The sequence below is a fragment of the Brienomyrus brachyistius genome, chromosome 8 (genome assembly GCF_023856365.1).
Source record: "Brienomyrus brachyistius isolate T26 chromosome 8, BBRACH_0.4, whole genome shotgun sequence".
In the NCBI taxonomy this organism is placed as follows: domain Eukaryota; kingdom Metazoa; phylum Chordata; class Actinopteri; order Osteoglossiformes; family Mormyridae; genus Brienomyrus; species Brienomyrus brachyistius.
The window spans coordinates 29684507-29704704 of record NC_064540.1 but is presented as its reverse complement, the minus strand read 5'-3'; the positions used below and the strand labels follow the sequence as shown (position 1 = coordinate 29704704).

Sequence of the window (20198 nt, the reverse complement as noted above, 5' to 3'; positions counted from 1 at the left end):
CGTAAGAATATCAGATAAGATGGTGATGATCTGGAAGTATTTTATGCTTGAAACAACAACTAGTAGCACAGCGATTTTTAATGTTTGCAAAAACAAACTTTTGTGAGGTGGAAATAGCATTTAGTGGAAAATCCCATACAATTGTGCAAGATATTGCGAGTAATAGGAAAAAAGCAATGGATGATTTCGGAGTTACTAGCTTGGGCTGTTTTGCGCACTCGCTGCAGCTTGTGATACACGAGGGGCCACGTGTAAGTGCCACTGTTACCAGTAGGAGAAAAATTGTGGAACATTTAAAGCATTTTCCACTTGCATATACTCTCTTGGAAAATGTTCAAACTGAGCTGCAAATGCCTCAAAAATACTTAAAACAAGATCTACAAATGAGGTGGAATTGGTTTAACTTTTTTCGACTTGTACCTCGAGCAAAATCTTGGAACTCAACCATTCTCCTTCTCAACCCATACAAGTTTTAGCAGGAATGGTCAACTTCCAAGATTTCGGTAGCGGTACAAGTTGAAAAAAAATCAACAAACAGTTTGATGTCCGAGTCGGTCGAATTAAGAGGGGGGTTCAAGTTCCAAGGTTCTACTGTGTTTGCTTGTAAAAAATATTTAAGGCATTAAGGTAAAACTACTTGAACTTGTAGTCCCTGATGCAGTTGTGTAGCAATGTCATTAAGTGTGTCTACTGTGCGTATATTTTGTTAAATATAAAATTTCAGAAATGGTAGTGTAGTATTTTACAATATAAACATTTAAAACATGAAATGCTATACACTGAAACCTCGGATTGCGAGCACAATTCATTTCGGACACGTGCTCGTAATCCAAAGCACTCGTATATCAAAGCGAATTTTCATAAAACAAATTAACCTTCACTTTACCTCTGAAAAGAATCGTGGATGGTGTGAGGGAGACGAGAGAGAGAAGAGGAGGGTTATTTTGTAGGACGACTTTCACTATAACTAACGGAATCACCGCTATCTGTTGACTCACTGGAATCTTTTTCTTTTTGTGTGACTTTAACAAGAAACCTATCCAATGACAGCCTCTTTTGCCTCCTTTTCGATTTCGCGGAAATGTGAACATTGCATTGTCATTCATTCATCGCTCACATTGCTACGCCCTTATTTGGGTGGCTCTTTTCTACTAAATTTTGACTATATGAGTGAGACCGAGCATGAGAGATGATTACCCACAATCCCGCAGCGAAAGAGAGAACCATTGGCTCAGTTGTGATCACGTGACACTCGGCAGACAAAGCATATATGTAATACTCGCATTGCAAGATCTCGCTCATTTATCAAGTTAAAATTTATTGAAAAATTTTGCTGGTCTTGCAAAACACTCAGAAACCAAGTTACTCGCAATCCGAGGTTTGACTGTATATCAATATATGAAATGCTCTTTATAAAAGTACCTTTAATTTGTTGAGTAAATAATTCAAAATGTAATATGTATAATAAAAATAATAAATAGAATATATTAGCCTTTCCATCTGGTCATTTTATATACACCATTTATTTATTGAATTTACAGAAAATGTGCTATATCGTGATATGTATCGTCATTAGGATATGGGATTTTGGTCATATTGCAAAGCCCTACATCTTTGTGTGCTATTAATTAAAACTTACCAGCTAATAGCTACAGGACTCAAATTTGAGCACTTTTATCATGACACTACCAACATGCTATTCACAATTCACAAATAAGTTAGCCTGATCAGAAACATCCGAGGATCACCTCTTGCCATTTCTAGAGTCGCTTCCATAATGAATCAAAAGGTGTTGCATGTAGTACAAACTCTATAGTAGGGGTGGGGAATCTTATCCGCAAAGAGTCGGTGTGAAGACTCTTCAGCCAATCAGTCTTCTAATTGGTAATCTAATTAGGGAACTGCAGCGATAACCTGCATTCACACTACCCCTTTGCGGATAAGATTGCCCATGATAATGTGGACGCAAAATGTAATGCAACACTAAGTAGAAATGTATTAGAAAGTCTAAATATTTGCTGTAAGATGTAGTATAGTAAAAGTCAAAAGTGTTCACCACTAAATCTGTGAAAAATGTACATATGTACAGCCACAAAGTAATTATATTTCACTACTTTCCACAACAGAAATGTATGTATAATTAAGTATGCTTGGAAAGACTCAAATTATTACAGCACACAAATTCATAAAGTATTTACGTACTACAAAGATGGTGGTGCTTCCAGACGCAGCGGCTGCACTGTGACTGCTTACCTATATCTCAAAAAATACATCACTGCACTAATGATTCAGAGTTGGGGATTTCAAATCCCAGGAAGTGTGCATACAATTGTTCCTCTACCACTATAAGCCGAGGGAACCTTAAGAGAAGTACAAATACGAACAACTCATTGTGGAATACTTCAATGCAGCCTGTGGAATGATTTTAAGGCACTGACAGACTGTAGTGGCAACATTCTGCTGCCCAGCAACGAAACACGTCTTTTCCATGCCCTGAACCAATTTTTTTTTTGCTTTGACACTCAAGAAGGAGATGCCCCATAACCACACTGCCTGCACATGAGTAGCCACTGGGTCTACAGCTCCATCAGATGAGATCCACCCTTCAGAAAGTTGATGCTAGCAAAGCTACTGGACTGCCTGGACGGACACTGAAGACATGGGCTGCTCAGCTTTCAGGTGTCATCACCAATTTATTTAACTTTTCACTACAACAAGTGGCTGTTCCAACATGCTACAAATCTTCCATCATAGTCCCAGTGCCCAAGAAATCAGTGCTGAAGTGCCTGACTGACTATCGCCCAGTTGCTGTGCCACCCACAATCATGAAGTGCTGCAAGAGACTGGTGTTCTCATACATCAGATCCATTATTCCCTCAGATCTGGACAAACACAAATTTGCCTACCAAATGAAGCTGTCTTGACTGCATTTCACACAACCTTATCCCACTTGGAACAAACATGAGGATGTTATTTGTAGACTTTAGTTCTGCATTCAACACCATTATCCCTCACAAGCTGGTCAACAACCCTTATGATAAATAAGCATATGCACAAAGCTTGTAGGCTAAATGTAACCAATACAATACCAATACAATAATACCGTTAAATTTTCCTGATTGTTGACGACAAGCACAGGCATACATTGTCCAGTAACCGATAATGTACAGTACAGTACTATGGAAAAGATTGCAAAGAAACTTATTTTTCAGTATGATTTGGGGTTCAAACAGTGTTAGTTACTGGATCCAGATTGTTTTTATCCTGATAATTAATGGTATAAAGCTATTGGTCTATCAAAGTGTGTGAGTTTGAGATTCAGTGTAATGAATACATGGAGTTCCTGGGCTGCCCATGAGGAGAGGTCTGAGAACCAAACACTCAACAGAATCTTTTTGTTCAGAAGAAATCTTTGTTACTTTTTATTTTGTTACTCTTTGTATTATTTGTTAAATATTTTTTTCCCTGAGTAAATATGCATTGCTCTAAACAATTTTCTATGGTGGCTTGTAAACAGTACTGTGTGTGGTAACATTTCTGCTCATAACTTTTGTTCCTTACAGTGTTGGGGGTCTTATTCTGGACAAAACTGTGTCTAACCCCAACTTTGCTGGAATGGCTGTATTCACACCAGTCATCAATGGTAATTTATTACATTCTCAAAAGTATTAAAGGATTCTGTTCCATCTCAGATAAGCTGTGTAGTCTGATCTAACCGTTACTGTTTACTCTGTGGTATCTCAATTTTTTATATTATTGAGTTTCCTCACTTAAAATAGGTGTTCATGTAATAATGTGTTTTCAGGTGTGGGAGGCAACTTGGTTGCAGTGCAGGCTAGCCGGATCTCCACCTACCTGCATTTAACTGCACTGCCCCTGGTGGAGCCCAGCCCTCCACCACAAAAGTGCCCCACCCCTTGCACCACCTTCTTTGGGTCAGGTAAGAACTTCTGTATATAATCTCACATAAAATGCATCTTAATTCTTGTTCATGCTAAATAATCCTGCCTCTTTTCCTAGAATTTTTTTTTGTTTTGTTTTAAAAAATGACTCGCTTCAATATAACATTTTTGTAATTTTAGTTGGTGCTACAATGAACAAAGTTAACAGTATGAAGTGTTTTTGTATCTGTTTCCTAACTGACCCCTTTTCTTTCATACTTTTTCCAGGCGTAAACTCTCGCTCAGCTCGGGTACTTTTTCTCCTGGTAGCTCCAGGGCATCTAGTTTTCCTCTACGCCATTAATTCTATGCAGGGTGGACACACCACACTCACATCCATCTTCATTGCCTTCTACATGGCTGCTGCCCTACTACAGGTATATGCAATTAATTTATGCTTCAGTTCCATAGGGGCTCAACACTTACAGAAAACATCAAAGCCTAAACGGAATTATTCATTTATTGAATTTACTATTCATATTAGTCATTTTCAATACATTGACCATTCTTTAGTAAATCAATTTGTTACTAAATAGTGTATTGTTATAAATAATTTTTCTATTATTGTAATGTTGTCTTGTTATCTGATAGCTATAATAAAGCTATTAAATGTATGTCTGGTTTTTGTGGTGCATTTCCTCTTCAAGAGGAACATGTTTTATAAAATAGAAATTGCTTTATCAGCAGTTCACTTCAATTGATGCAACTGTTGTTTTAGTGCTTATCTGGTTTCAGACATGGGGAAAAAACCTTTTCCAGGCTCATTCCTGTAGAGCATACCATTCATTGAGTTCACTAGATCCATTCCACGGGCCCCCTCCCAACAGTGTCATGTTTCTTGTCAGTAATTGAACCCTCCTGGCCTTCTCCTTAAGGTTATTATCCTGCTGTATCTGGCGGACTGGATGGTGCACTGGATGTGGGGGCGGGGCATGGACCCGGACAACTTCTCTATCCCATACCTGACAGCACTGGGGGATCTCCTAGGGACGGGCTTCCTGGCACTGTGCTTCCATATTTTGTGGCTAATTGGGGACCGTGACACAGACGTGGGTGATTAAACGCCTACCCCAAAGATGTGCAGGTGTCAACTTTCTATTTATTGTAGTAATTAAAGAGTTTGGGCTTATTATGGTGATTAAAATCAATATGCATTTGGGATTTTTCAATAACAAGGAGATGTTCTCATTATTTTTCAATGGGAACATTCTCCCTTGGTCATCATCAATTTACACTTGAAACAATGAAAAACATAAAAAAAAAAAATAGAATAGACATTGCCTTGGTGTCTTCATTCCTCACCTATAAATAAAGGGATGACAATTCTGGGCCAGAGTGCTTAAATAAACTCCTTGTGTTTAACAGAGGTGTTTATTAAAATAACTGAAGTGGATCTAGTCCTGCTTTGTAACCTTACTGAAACACTAAGTCAGGCAGTTATATACAATACTGTGTAGTACCATGATCATTGAGGCCTTATCACATGATTGGTACATTCAGGCAAAATGAGATTTTGCTTTCAATATGATCCATGGCCTTTACAAAGTATTTTCCTTATGCTTCCTGTAATTTTCCCTTTTCCACAGCTTACTTGGGTCCAAGTACAATGGCTTGAACTAATTGATTGTTTTACCGTTCTAAAAATATAATTCTGGCAATGGTTACTTGGGGGAAAAATTGGTGAGACTTTGATGACATTTTTAGATCTGTTAGGGTGCATGCATATTTTGAAAGGTACCTCTGAATTGAAATGAAGGAGATAATAAATTTTTACCTTCTGCTTACTTTTCTTTAGTAAACTGCTTTGTTCATTAACTGACAAGGCTGTGTAAATTTCAGGCCTGATGGACTGTCATGCCTACATAAAACTGGCGAAACACCCTGTTACATATTGCACAGCCAATATTGTAAGCGGTAGTGAATGTTAAAAGATTCTTTAATATTAAATATTATCAATATACCTTATTTTGGTTCTTCCTGTCATGCTGTTATCACTGTGAAACAGATGATCATGATTGCTTTTGTAAGGCTGATATCTGGAATCTTTTTATTTCTTGGATTTCAGCAGCTTATACTGAATCATAATTGGTTTGGTTAACACCAAAGGTGCCTTATTTTATGAGGGACTTTTATGGGAATTTATATTTGAAGAATTAAATAATTTTTCTCTTTGGGAAATTTATTTCATAAAATAATATGAAGGAATTGCTTTCAGTTTGTTTTACACATTCATTGGATCTATGAAATTAAAATGATGTGTCAATTCAGTATCTTTGAATTATTCTTAAGATTGTCCATCCATCCATAGCTGCGTATTCTGTGCAGGTGCAGTAAGCCTGAAACTCATTGTATGATGTTTAGAGCAAAAGGCAGGTGGTGTCTACCGAGCAGATTGGACATATGGAGTGTTTTTGGATTGTTGGAGGAAACACAAAAAAGGGGAGATATGCAAACTCCACCCGCAGAGAGCGGGAATGGAACCCAATACTACTGAGCTGCTACAGCATCCTAATCATATAACTAACATTATTAAAATGCAGATTGAGTAAAAGTGATTAGAAATATAAAGTAAATCAAATTCCTAATTTTTAAAACAGCTGTTTTGAAGGGCTATTTGCTGCCTCTTTTCCTCCCGACACTTCTGATAATTTAAGTCTTGTAACAATGTAAACCCTATGTTTAGTTTCATGTTACAATGTTTGGCATTGATTGTTCTGCCAACAAGCATAATTGTGTATATGGTACACATGGTAACCTCGAGCTGTTCAATATCTATACCTCAATTAAGCACATAAAATATGTTATTTATCCACTTTTAGTAAAGTTCATAAAGAAGTCCATAAACATACCAATGGAGGAGTGCTTGCCAGATATTATACGGGGCCAAAACAAAAAATAGCACATGAAATGTATTCTTACTTTCTCCATCTTCAAATATATTTTTAATTTAAGGGAAATGTTTAAACATTTTATTTTATGTCTAAATTAGATAATTTATAGATATTTCGTGAATAGTAACTCTTAAGGTAGATTTCTGGCAAATGTACTGTACTACTGGACCGCATTTACTGGCAACTGGGCAGCACTCTTAGGGCAATAAGCTTTGTTCTGAGGGGTTAACTGGTTTTGAATGAAGGAATTAAACTTCTAACCCTGTCGTTCTGCTTTACTATGTAACTGGTGCCAATGTATCATACAACATTTCTGTGGTTGTCAATGCTACTTTAGGTATTTGGGTGGAAGATTATTTATTTTAAAAAGCAGTTAAATTGTATATATATTTATTCCATAAATAAGTGTTGCTTTTAATTTTTTTTATTTACTGTCAGTTTTGATTTCTGTGTTCACACTGGCCAAGTTGAGCTCAAACAGTTTGCCATTGTCTATTTGGCAATTCTAACAGTTATATAAAATTATGGTGCATAATATATGATAGACTTTGTATTTGAGCTAAAATGTACTGACCTTCATTAGCCTAAATCTCTCATCATGCAATGTAAAAGGTTCATGATGAGGAAATAACCAATATTAAGCTATGAGAGCAAAATATTCACACTTGCTGATCCTTGTCAATAAACATAGTTGGAAGATGTTTTTCTTCATTATATGTGTAGAGGACATTTCAGCTATTTCATGCTATTGGAATGAACAGATTCTACATCAAAAGGGGACTTAAACGACACTAGACAATTTAGGGCATCACATGCGATAAGGATTTTAATGGCTAAAAGTTCTGCAACCAACTTTATACCTCCAAGCTTTCTCCCTGTTGAACTAGGACTGTTTTGCTTCCCTATAGGCAATGCATGCATAGAATTTTCCCCACAGTTCAAGTACTTGTTCTGGGGACAGGACTATAGATCAGTTAATTATGTTAAATTAGACAGCAAAGCAGGTAACAAAAGTCTCCGTGACAAAAATGGGATAAGAGTTAAAATGGCCGACGTAAATGTAACATACATATAAGACCTAACATAGGAAGGAGCAACAATATAGTGTACAGTTCCTGCCCTTTGTGCAAAGTAACAACTATTTGTTAACCCCTACCCCCATTCAGTTAAGCATTATATTGAACACTCTATTTTTATTTTATTTTTTGCTATTTCTGGGATTCCAAAATTGATTTACTTCTGTAAAAAACTGGATTAAAGTAATATTTGTTATTACAAACCATGTCTTTTGAGTTTTATCTTGATTTCCATAACAAATAATAAATCTAGCTGTGTAACAGTAGTATGTATATTTCATAGGACATCATTGCCCAAAGCACATTGCTTTCTTCCTTAGTGAATTTAAAATATGAAATTAAATAATACATTTAGCCCCATTCCTGTCTTGTTCAAAAAGTCTTTGGCTAGCAAAGATATTCACTACTGCTTAATGAGCAATGGTTAAGATTAAAATGTCTTAATTTGTGTAAGACCAACAATGTATGTTCCTCTTGCAACCCTTTGTAGCTGTGAAACAGTGAGTAGCCTATACTCCACTCAGCAGTACTAGTTACCTCATAGAGCTGTAACAGAAGTGCACACTCATTACTGAGAGCCACTTTTTAACAGCACAGGAATGAAAGCACAGACAAGGCTAGGCTGTATTTTTTGTGCATAAACAGGAAAGCAACCAGTGTGCTACAAACAGGGCCTATTGAAGTCCATGTGCTGGCCTAAGCATGCTGCAACACTGGCATCCTCCACTAACAACTTCAGCCAAAATAAATGCACAAATGATGTGAACCACAGCAATAGGGTGTTTTTGAATGTTGGGGTGGGCAGGAAGTGACTGATGTTTTTGTGGGAGTAGGAAAATAGGAATCATTGGCGGGATCCAGCGAAAAGAATTTAAATAAGTATTACTCAAATATGGTTTTTGTTATTTTTAAATTATTATTCATGTTCGAACAGAATGTTACATAAAAAACTTAACAAAATAAACAAAATAGGTTACTATCCCAAATCTGTAGTATTGGGGAAAATGGGGCTTCCAAGCGATCAAACCAATTGATTTAGAAAAAGTTTCAATCTTTTGGAACACTCAAAACATCACTTTATATAGTGACATCTAGTGGCCAAATAGTGCTTCGTTGATACTGTCTAAAGAGAAACATGCAAAAACAGAAAGCATGAGATAGACTATTAGTAAAAACATTTTCAATAAACACGGATTTAATGCCAACACATTCAGCAACCAAATTTTCGACTATTCCATAAGCCTACAGTGACATTAAAGGTCTTGTATAATTTTATTTACGATATTTTTAGAATCGAAAAGCATTCATTATCCAGGAGGAAATTATGTGCAATTAAGACTGCACATTAAACAACCACTCAAAAAGGCAAAAATACCTTCAACAATTTTTAAATGAAAATAATGAATAGGTGGTGAATGTTGATAAAATGTTTAAAACATATAAATTATAAACATATTTTATAAATATGAGTTGTAGGGATTTGTAAGAAGAATGCTTGGCCACTGCCCCAGCAAACTTGTTACATTGCAGAGACATCCAGATCAGGTTAAATCAGAAGCAGACTACACAACACAACTTGAGGGTAGACAATATGATCTAAAATTTGTGTGAAGTATAATTTGAACCATGGACATTTTTCTTAAAATTTCAGTATATTGCTTCTGTACAAATGTAATATTTCTTCAGATAAGACACACCTTATTGGTTGCATTTGAACTTTGAAGCAGGATGTTTTACACCCAGTCACAGTACTGAGTTAACCCTTTGAACCCTATCCAATTTAGAGCATTTTATATCCCCTTGAATTTAGTTAGCCACTTATGCTTTATGGTTTTGTTTTCAGGACATTGTGGGCTACTCAGATATGTCATAATTTAATACGTAAATGCTGACAGTCTTGATATCATCCTTCTTAAGAGGAAAAACTACTTGTGCAGAATTTTCTACAAAATTTAATTGGGCGGCATGGTGGTGCAGTGGTTAGCACTGTTGCCTCACACTTCTGGGACCCAGGTCGAGTCTCTGCCTGGGTTACATGTGTGTGGAGTTTGCATGTTCTCCCCATGTCATTGTGGGATTTTCTCCGGGTACTCTGGTTTCCCTCCACAGTCCAAAAACATCCATCCATCCATCCATCCATTTTCCAAACCGCTTATCCTATTGGGTCGCGGGGGGTCCGGAGCCTATCCCGGAAGCAATGGGCACGAGGCAGGGAACAACCCAGGATGGGGGGCCAGCCCATCGCAGGGCACACTCACACACCAGTCACTCACACATGCACGTCTACGGGCAGTTTAGCAAGTCCAATTAGCCTCAGCATGTTTTTGGACTGTGGGGGGAAACCGGAGTACCCGGAGGAAACCCCACGACGACATGGGGAGAACATGCAAACTCCACGCACATGTGACCCAGGCGGAGACTCGAACCCGGGTCCCAGAGGTGTGAGGCAACAGTGCTAACCACTGCACCACCATGCCGAGTCCAAAAACATGCTAAGGCTAATTGGAGTTGCTAAATTACCCATAGGTGTGTAAAGCAGAATTTGTCAGAGTGCACGTGTGAGTGAATGGTGTGTGACTGTGCCCTGCGATGGGCTGGCCCCCCATCCTGGGTTGTTCCCTGCCTCATGCCCATTGCCTCGAGCCCATAGGCTCCGGACCCCCCGCGACCCAGTAGGATAAGCAGTTGGGAAAATGGATGGATGAATGGATGGAGTATCCTCTTTATTTTTATGCCAAATGAAGATGTTAATGTTCATCTGTCAAATTAATATAATGTTGGTTATTCATTTGCTTAAAGTCAAATATGGGCTGTCCTCTGAGAAAACTGAGACTACAGATTGGTCAATTAAGCAAAACCTACAGAAATAATTTGCCCTAAACGATTCCAAAAAACCAAGAATGCTATGCATCCCTAAATTATCACTAGTAATTTGTGCCAGAGTGCCAAATACAGGAACTTGAGCAAATGGAACAGCATTCCCACTAGTCTCTAATATTTTCAGGTCCTTTACTAAGGGTTTCAGTATTTCATCAATATTTCAGTATTTCAGCCTCTTGAGCATAAAACAATGATACCAGATGAATGTTCATTAAAGCAGAATTCACAGTATGAGGAAGATTTCGAAGGATGGGGTAAAGGCAGTCAACTTTATGTGCGGCCTTTTTTAAACCTAAAGATTTGCACACTCAAATTCATCATAGTACAACTGGACTTGGACAACTACTTGAAAACAAAATCTTCCACCACAGAAGTCCTGATATTTGTCAGAGTAGGTGCATATTTGCATCATCTCACAGATACCTTCATTCTTAAAAATGAACTGGAGTGTTTTCAATATGGGAATATGTGTGAATTTGTCATTGACTAGAACTTGCTCATAGGTTCCAGTTTTGCTACATTGTCTAGTATAATATCTTACTCCTAGGTGCAATTCAACTGGCTGTACCATTTCACATTTATATCTGAAATATTTCTTCCATTTGCGTCAGAATTCAAATAACTAAAAGGACTGTCCAAACTTTTAAATAACCCTTCTATGGTTGATCTGGAGGGATTGTCATTCGGTAATTTGTTCAATAATTGTTCATGAATATTAGACTTCAAATCTCCCACAAATTCCTCTAAGTTCTCAACTGTAGAAACTGAAGAAAGAAGTATTTAGTACACCACTTCCCAAAAGTCTGGCAATAATGGAGGCACACATATCCATGCTGTGAGCTGACACCTTTGGGTAGGGCCTACTTCAGAATCTTGCCACTGAGATGATGTTGGTGGATGGTATTTCATCATTTAAGCACTGAAAAATACTGGACTGTTGGGTGTCAAGTTCAGAAGTCTCATGAGGCACACGTGTGATGAAAGCAAGAGCATGTATCTTATTCAGATATCTTCAAAATCCATAATAACTAGACGAACTAATAGGAGAACTAAACTAATAGCTCAGAGTCGTTAAAATCTTATCTAGCTCTGATTTAAAGGAACTAAAGGATTCAGCTTGCACTACATTATCAGGAAGGCTATTCTATACTCTGACTACACGCTGTGTAAAGAAGTGCTTCCTTAAATCCATCTTGAAATGGAATATTTTTTAAATTATTAAGAGTAAAAACTCTTTTAACACTATAGGTAAGATGCCATCAGGGCCCTGTGATTTATTTATTTTGAGCTTAGCTAGGCTTTGCAAAACACCTGCTTCAGTTATATATATATTAGCTATAGACGATGCTGGATAGGTAATAACTGGTAAATTACTAAGGTCTTCAACAGTGAATACCCGTGCAAAACTATCATTGAACTCATTTACTACATCAATGTCGTTTACTATTATAAGACCCTTACTATCCTGCAGATTAGTAATTTCAGGTTTTAGAGCTCTTTTAGAGTTAAAATACTGGAAGAAACTTTTAACGTCATCCTTAGCTTCCAATGCAACCATCCTTTCGACATTTCTTTTAGCTCGTCTAATATCATTTTTTAACTCAGCCTGTAGACTTAGATATTCCTGCTTAATTCTGTCATCATCAGTTATTTTCCATTGCTGGAACAAAGCCCTTTTCCTCCTTACTTTATGCTTTATTTCCCTAGTTAACCACCTAGGTTGCAATTTCCTAGATTTATTCTTGCTGGAAACAGGTATGAAGTCCTCTTGCACTTGCAATAATGTGCTTTTAAAAAATTCCCAGGCCTCTTCAACAGTTTTGTTATTTAACTCCATCCAGTTCACACTTTCTAGTTTTAGTCTCATACACTTAAAGTCAGCCTTCCTAACATTATATATTTTTGATTTGGACTTAGCTCTTCGAACACTAAACTTAACCTCAAATTTGACCATGTTATGATCGCTACTGTCAAGTGGTTCTAAAACGTCTAATTTACCAATCCTGTCCTGGTTATTAGAGAGAACAAGATCAAGAATGGCATCTCCCCTGGTAGGGGTGTTAACAAACTTTAGGTCTGTGAAAGTATTGGACGGTGATGTGTATTCAGAACCCAAAACATACTAACTTAGTCGTTCATGAGTCTTATTGTGAAAAAACACACAAAACAGACTTGTAAATTTTAAAGAAAAGACATTAACAGCTTTTGTTAATGTTTAAATGTATAAAAACTTTAGATGTATTTGTTAAACAGTCAATCAAAAATGTGTTATTTTAAAGTAGTATAAAATATAACCTTAACTTTGGACGCAAGATGAACAACCTACAGACAGACACACACACACACACACACACACACACACACACACAGCAAAACCCCAAGCATGCGCACAAGTGCACAACCAAAGGTTGGCTTTTAGAGTTTGCTCAATAAAAAAAACACCAGACATATATAGTTGACGTTTTTCATTAAAATGTATAAGGATTGTTTTGTTATAGCGAAATTTTAAATTAATATGAGTGTGATATAAGTCATTTAGGCAATGGTGCATGGTATCAGACGGTGGAATGTCGAACAGGTTTGTTAGAGGGTTAGGAGATAGAACTATGTTTTGGCTCTGCTCTCTCGATTATCTGAGTTCTGGACAGACATATTCAAAGCCATTGAGCAGGACATCAACATAGTTCTGCCTCCTCTAACCCTCTAACAAACCTGTTCGACATTCCACCATCCGATACCATGCCTCTCTTACTGGCCAGGCACTTCATTCTTTTAAAATATACACCTTGAAATGTTACAAATTTCATTGCAGGGGTCATCCCATCTAGTACTTAAACAGCATCAGTCTCCAATAGTGTAAGTCTTTGATAAACCTCAGGACAGGGCCTCCAAGTCTTACACCATATACCATGTTTCTTTGGCATGTTATGCTTGCCTGCTAGGATTGTGGCTGTTGCAAACACCCCCATCCTCATATAAACTAATAATGTTGAGCCAATTTTTCTGGCCATTTAAGAAAAGCAGCTAAAGTTTTTATACATTTCAACATTAACAAAAGCTGTTAATGTCTTTTCTTTAAAATTTACAAGTCTATTTTGCGTGGTTTTTCACAATAAGACTCATGAACGCCTAAGTTAATATGTTTTGGGGTCTGTATACACATCACGGTCCTATACTTTCACTGACCTAAAGTTAAACTCTAAAGCCCCTGACCACCGATGTGTGTGTGTTTGTGCACATGAGCATGAACAACCATGTACTGGAAAAAACATATTTATTAAAATAACTAAGGCTTTATTCTGTCAAAATTCTTAAAAAATAAGGACCAACGGTTAAATGGGGCACTATAGTCACTCTCTAGTCTCCCTGCATATTGGATGACCTCTGTCACTGTTGAATCTGGACTATGTTTCATTAACTATCAAGCAGGCTGCATCTCAGTTACCATTGTCAACTTAACATGGTACTCCATCTAGCATCTCAAATCATGCTTGTATAAGCTGGGGCCGTGGGGTACCTTGTAGGATGTCTTTATTAAAATAACTAAGACCTTATTCTTTAAAGTTTTAAATGTGTATTTGATGCATGATGCTAAATACTTACTAGTTCCTATTAAAGCTTACTAGTTCCTATTAAATATAATTAAATAATCATGGCCATCTTCTTTAAAATAGCAAAAATGTATCCTAAATTCTTACACCCTTGCCTGATTCCACAGTTCCTACATCCCCCTACACTTCCATGACTTGTGAGATAAGAAAAGCAGACTTCTGTCTGCCTGGTCGATCATTTCTAGCCGCTACTTAGGTTCTTCCTCAAATCTTGTTGCCTAAATGACTTATATCACAATCACACTAATTTAAAATTGCGCTCTAACAGAGCGATCGTTCGCATTTTAATAAAAAACGTGAACTATATATGTCTGATGTTTTTTGATTGAGCAAACTCTAAAAGCCAACCTTTGGTTGTGCGCTTGTGCGCATGCTTGGGGCTTTGCTGTGTGTGTGTGTGTGTGTGTGTGTGTGTGTGTCTGTGTATGTAGATTGTTCATCTTGTGTCCAAAGTTAAGGTTATATTTTATACTACTTTAAAATAACACATTTTTGTTTGACTGTTTAACAAATACATCTAAAGTTTTTATACAATTAAACATTAACAAAAGCCGTTAATGTCTTTTCTTTAAAATTTACAAGTCTATTTTGCTTGGTTTTTCACAATAAGACTCATGAACGACTAAGTTAGGGTGATTTGGGGTCTGTATACACATTGCGGTCCTATACTTTCACAGACCTAAAGTTAAACTCTAAAGCCCCTGACCACCGGTGTGTGTCTGTTTGTGCACATGAGCATGAGTATACATTTACTGAAAAACGTATTTATTAAAATAACTAAGGCTTTAATCTGTCAAAAAAAAATTTAATAATGCCAGCTGATAAACGGGGTTGTTATAGTCAATCTGTAGTCTCCCTGCATCGTGGATGACTGCTGACACTGTTGAATTTGAACTATGTTTCATTAACTATCAAACAGGCTGCAACTCCGTTACCGATGTCAACTTAGCATTGTACTCCAGCAAGCATCTCGGATCAAGCTTGTAGATTATATAAGTTAGGACTGTGGGCACCTTGTAGGATGTCTTTATTAAAATAACTATGACCTTATTCTTTAAAGTTTTTAATGTGTATTTGCAGCATGGTGCTAAATGCATCTTACTGGTTCCTATTAAAAGTAATTAAATAATCATGTACACCTTCTTTAAAATAACAAGACTATATCCAAAATTCTTACAATCTTCCCTGATTCCACAGTTCCTACCCCCCCACTTATGTGTACCCCCACCCCACCCTTCCATGACTTGTGAGATAAGGAAAGCACACTTCTGCCTGCCTGGTCGGTCATTTCCAGCCACTATTTAGGTTCTTCCTCAAATCTTGTTGCCTAAACGACTTATATCCCACTCATATTAATTAAAAATTTCCCTATAACAAAACAATCCTTATACATTTTAATAAAAACCGTGAACAATATATGTTTGGTGTTTTTTTGACTGAGCAAAACTCTTTTAGTGTTTTTGTGTGCGTGTCCGATATAACTGTAGTTTGTATACCTTTAAACATTAACAAAAAAACAGTTAATGTCTTTTCTTTAGAATTTACAAGTCTATTTCTGTCTGTTTTTCGTGATAAGTTAGTAAACGACTATGTTAGGGTGCTTTGGGGTTTGGTCACACATTGCGATCAGCAACCTAAAGTTAAACTCTAAAGCCCCCCGACCTCCGGGATGTGTGTGTTTGTGCGCATGCGCGTGAATAAACATTTACTGAAAAAGGTATTTATTAAAATAACTAAGACTTTATTCTGTCAAAGTTTTTAAAAATGTTTTTTGATGCATGTCACTAAATGCTGCTTAATAGTACCTAACCGGGGTTGCTCCCCCAGAGACAGTTGCTAGTCCATATCATTTCGCACTTAAAACATGACAGGGCTTTTGGCATTGGAAAATAACGCATTTACTTAAAATAACACATTGACAAACACGACAAATGTTTTTTTATCCCTTAAATTATTAAAATAACTAAGGTATTAGTCTAACAAAGTTTTTAAAATGTTTTTGAAGTACGTAGCTAAATACCGCTCACTAGTTCCTGCAGCTATTAAATTAATAATGCGCTGGGTGTATTTTATTGAAAATAAAACTAACAAAATACAACTAAATTATTTTATTAATTAAATCTTATTGGCTTAAAACTTTATACTAATTTGTCATACCCCCGTTTAAGTTACGGCACTTTACCCCGCTGATTAAGCAATTGAAGTTAGATACTTCATCCCGTCCCACAGGCCCGCAGCGGGGCGTCTGGGGCTATGTTAGAGTCCCAGAGCTGTGGTGTTAGACATCGACTTTTATTTCAATTAGAAATATATTGTTTTATACTATTTACGAATAAAACATATTAACAAATAGATGTAATGTGCTTTCTGCCGGGGGTGAGGATGCTTTCTGTCTGCTTCTCACACTCAGGACCAGCGGTTAAACAAGATGTTACAGACACTCTGCAACAATTTGTCAATTTGTCAATTGACGCTTCCTTCTCATAGGCTTATCGCTCACAGCTCCAAAAGCTCTCGCGCCTACGAACCGTTTCCCACTGCCGCGGACATTAGCTGACCGACATGTCTAGACGTGCAATACGCATAAATCCCCCCTAAAAACATGATTGCTGTGTTTTTACCGTTATAAAATAGGACATTTTGTTAAAAAATAAATCGTTAACAATACACAACTACTGCTTTTACCATTCAAAACTGCCCGACTCTCTTTCCTTTCTAGCTAGAAAAGCTCGACGCGTCCGGTGACCGCTTAAAATTATTATGCCTTAAAACGTATTTAGAATATCGCATTAATAAATTCATATAATGTATATTATTCCTTTAAAGACTACCGATTCCAATTTGGTGCCATTTGCTTTTATCTTGTAGGCCGTAGGATAGCTCCATTTCTACCGGCTATAGGCCATGGTACGTCTGGGCTATTATGCTTAAATTCTTTAGTAATTATCGTTGGCTATGCGCTTTATGGCACATTTTATACTTCTTTTACACACGTTTACTTATTGTATACACACTTTAAAGTTCCGAAAACGACTTGCCTCAGCTGTTTTCAATAAAAGACAGTGGTGTGTGGGTATAGTGGCTGCAAGCACAAGCGCGACATGGAGAGAGTTATTTTAACAAGGATCGCCAGCGTTATTCCTTGATTCTTGTTGTCGAAATGCTTAAGACGTTTTATTTTTAATAACACATTAGCCGAAAAAGAGTTTCATTGCTTAAAAACGATGTGGTTAAAGGGGCTTATTTGAAATAAAAGATCAGCATGTGGTGTCATACATCTTTTCAAGTTCTGGTTATACCTTTTGATTAACCGTACGTAGATAAATTTAGCTAAATGTAGCTAAGCAATCCGGGGGTGTTGTGTTAGAGATCGGCTTTTATTTAAATTAGAAATAGATTATTTTACACTATTTACAAATAAGCATATAAATATAGAATTAGAGTGCATTCTGCCAGAATGGCAGCATGCTTCTCACAATCCAGGCCAACGGTTCGCATCACGACAACAATTTCCGCTGGTAGCCATTTGACAGCTGCTTTCCGCGATATGTCTCAATAAAGGATAAGCTGTGTGGATCTACGCGCGTGTGCCACATGAGAGTGAGAGCATGCATTCGTTTAAACAAGAATTAACCGCATTATTTCCTGATTATTGCTGTAGAAAATGCTCAGAGCGCTTTACTTTATTATTCACATTGACGGAAAAGTGCTTCATTACTTAAAACATTACGGTTATAGGGGTTTTATTTGAAATAACAGGCGCTCCGCCGGTGTCGCCATTTTGAAAGGGGCGTCGGCATGGGTGCGCATGCGCCAAGCGCCGGACTAGCAATCGTCCATTCCGCCCCGCGTTGTTCAAAAAGAGTAGTCGCATGTGGCAGAGCTCCGGGGTCGCTTCGTCCTATTTCTTCTAAAAGTTTGCTGCTTAAATGCTTTCTCCAACCTGGTAAATATCCCTAAAGTCTTTCTTTAAACGTGGTGGTTAAATGTAATGAGTGCTCTCTTCTTTTAAAACGACGTGCGGTATGTTTATTGGTTTTCGCTTGCACTTGCTTAAATTTGCTCTTCTGCTGCTTCTTTCGGGCATGTTTGTTTAAATTCACACTGCTTTTCTTTTAAAATAACACTAAGGGTTTTCTTCTTTTGGTGCTTTCTTCTTTAAAACATTTTGGTCCCTTTTAAAATACGACGTTACTAACAACACGCGGCTATGGGCCGGACGGACGCCCACGCTGAACGTGTATGTGCTAGCTTGCCAACATCCTGCTGTATGTTTTATTATTCCTTAAAAACGTAATAAAAAAAAGCACATTAATAAATACATGTAATGTATTTTTATTCTATTAAAGTTTAACGGCAGTCTCCAAAACCATATGGCCCCCTATCGGCAACACGTGGTATAAGCATGTATGGTATATAGAGATAAGCCCTCGACCAATCAGAATCAAGGATACGCTCCCCTCTCGCTTATGACTTCAGAAGCGGAGCAAAATTAAGCTCTGCCCAAGGTACGGGGTAATATCTCTCAGGACATTACAGAGATATTGAAAAACTAATCAGTGAGATGAACGATGCTCTAGGAACGTCAAAACTAAAATGTTACTATAACGTGATAAAAAACATAGTATATATGGTTGGACCACCACACATGGCCTTTAAAGTGAAAGGTAACCTTGCATGGATGCTGGGGTTTGTTCCTGATGTATTTCAGGAGATTGGCGACAAACCAATCTGAACTGAACTCCGCTGACATACGCACCAGTTTTTACATGATTTACAGTACGTGTATTTAGACACTGTCGAGCATCAAAGAATGGGTGACAGCTATATGCCTCTTTTACGGGACGTACATATAGCTGGGGAACACAACTCAATGGTCACAATATCTTACGACAGGATTCATTATGTTTCTCTCTGCAAGAATCACATTGATAATATCGTCATCGAGTTAAAGTCTGACGAGAACAAGGCTATACCCTTCCGATAAGGGAAAATGATCGTGAAGCTGCATTTCAGACTGGTTAAGCAGCACTATCCTCAATAATGTACAACGCCGACAGCTTTTCAGATCCACATAGATATGTGGAATACTATAGAAACCTAGCGGGTAACGGGCTCCCCGGATACAAAGGAGCCCCTGTCATGTACGATGGGGGTCTGGGAGGGCTTTTTCGAGGACTCCTCAGAATGGCAATGCCATTTCTGAAGAGGACTTTCAATATGGCGAAAGTGTATTTAAAATCAGCCGCGCGAAAAATCGCTAAAGATGTGGTAACGGGAGCCATAACAAATCAATTGACAGCGCAACCACAAGAGGGCTCAGGGCTTATGGTACTGGCACGTGGCAAGCGTCATAGATCCCCTGGGGATCGAATTACCGTCGCTAAAAAATGCAGAGCAACACTCAAAAGAGGCACAGTAGTCAAAAAAGCAAGAGAAGAATGGCCCTCATACACAGAACGTATGAAGAGTGTATGAAATCAGAATTGGATATTTTTGCATTACCATACACACAAGCAAGCATTGATAACAATATATACGTGGAAGTGCACCCACTCTCAGCCCTAACAGACTTTTTATAAAATTTTTACACTTTTCAACAGCCAAAGATTAACTCCCCCCCCCCCCCCCCCCCGTTTTTACCTTTAATCAATATAACAATATCGCCCCCTACAGTCTGGGCTGATTCTTAATATAACACTCCACCATCTACTACACAAAATATCACGTTTTAGTGTTTTATTAAGTACAAAAGCATTTTAAAACACAAGCCAGTCTGGTTTTAAGAATCCCCGCAGG

At 37.6% G+C, this 20198-nt stretch overlaps 1 protein-coding gene across 1 annotated transcript in view; it reads left to right on the top strand.

Moving 5' to 3' along the window:
- Nucleotides 1-8111, top strand: part of slc41a1 (solute carrier family 41 member 1) — a 45218-nt gene extending 37107 nt beyond the window's left edge. Inside the window, exons 8-11 of the mRNA XM_049022546.1 lie at nucleotides 3564-3643; nucleotides 3806-3940; nucleotides 4170-4318; nucleotides 4817-8111. Coding sequence (XP_048878503.1) covers nucleotides 3564-3643; nucleotides 3806-3940; nucleotides 4170-4318; nucleotides 4817-5002 — 550 coding nt within the window. The 3' untranslated portion in view covers nucleotides 5003-8111. The remainder of the gene's footprint in view (nucleotides 1-3563; nucleotides 3644-3805; nucleotides 3941-4169; nucleotides 4319-4816) is intronic.
- The last annotated feature ends 12087 nt before the right edge of the window (nucleotides 8112-20198 follow it).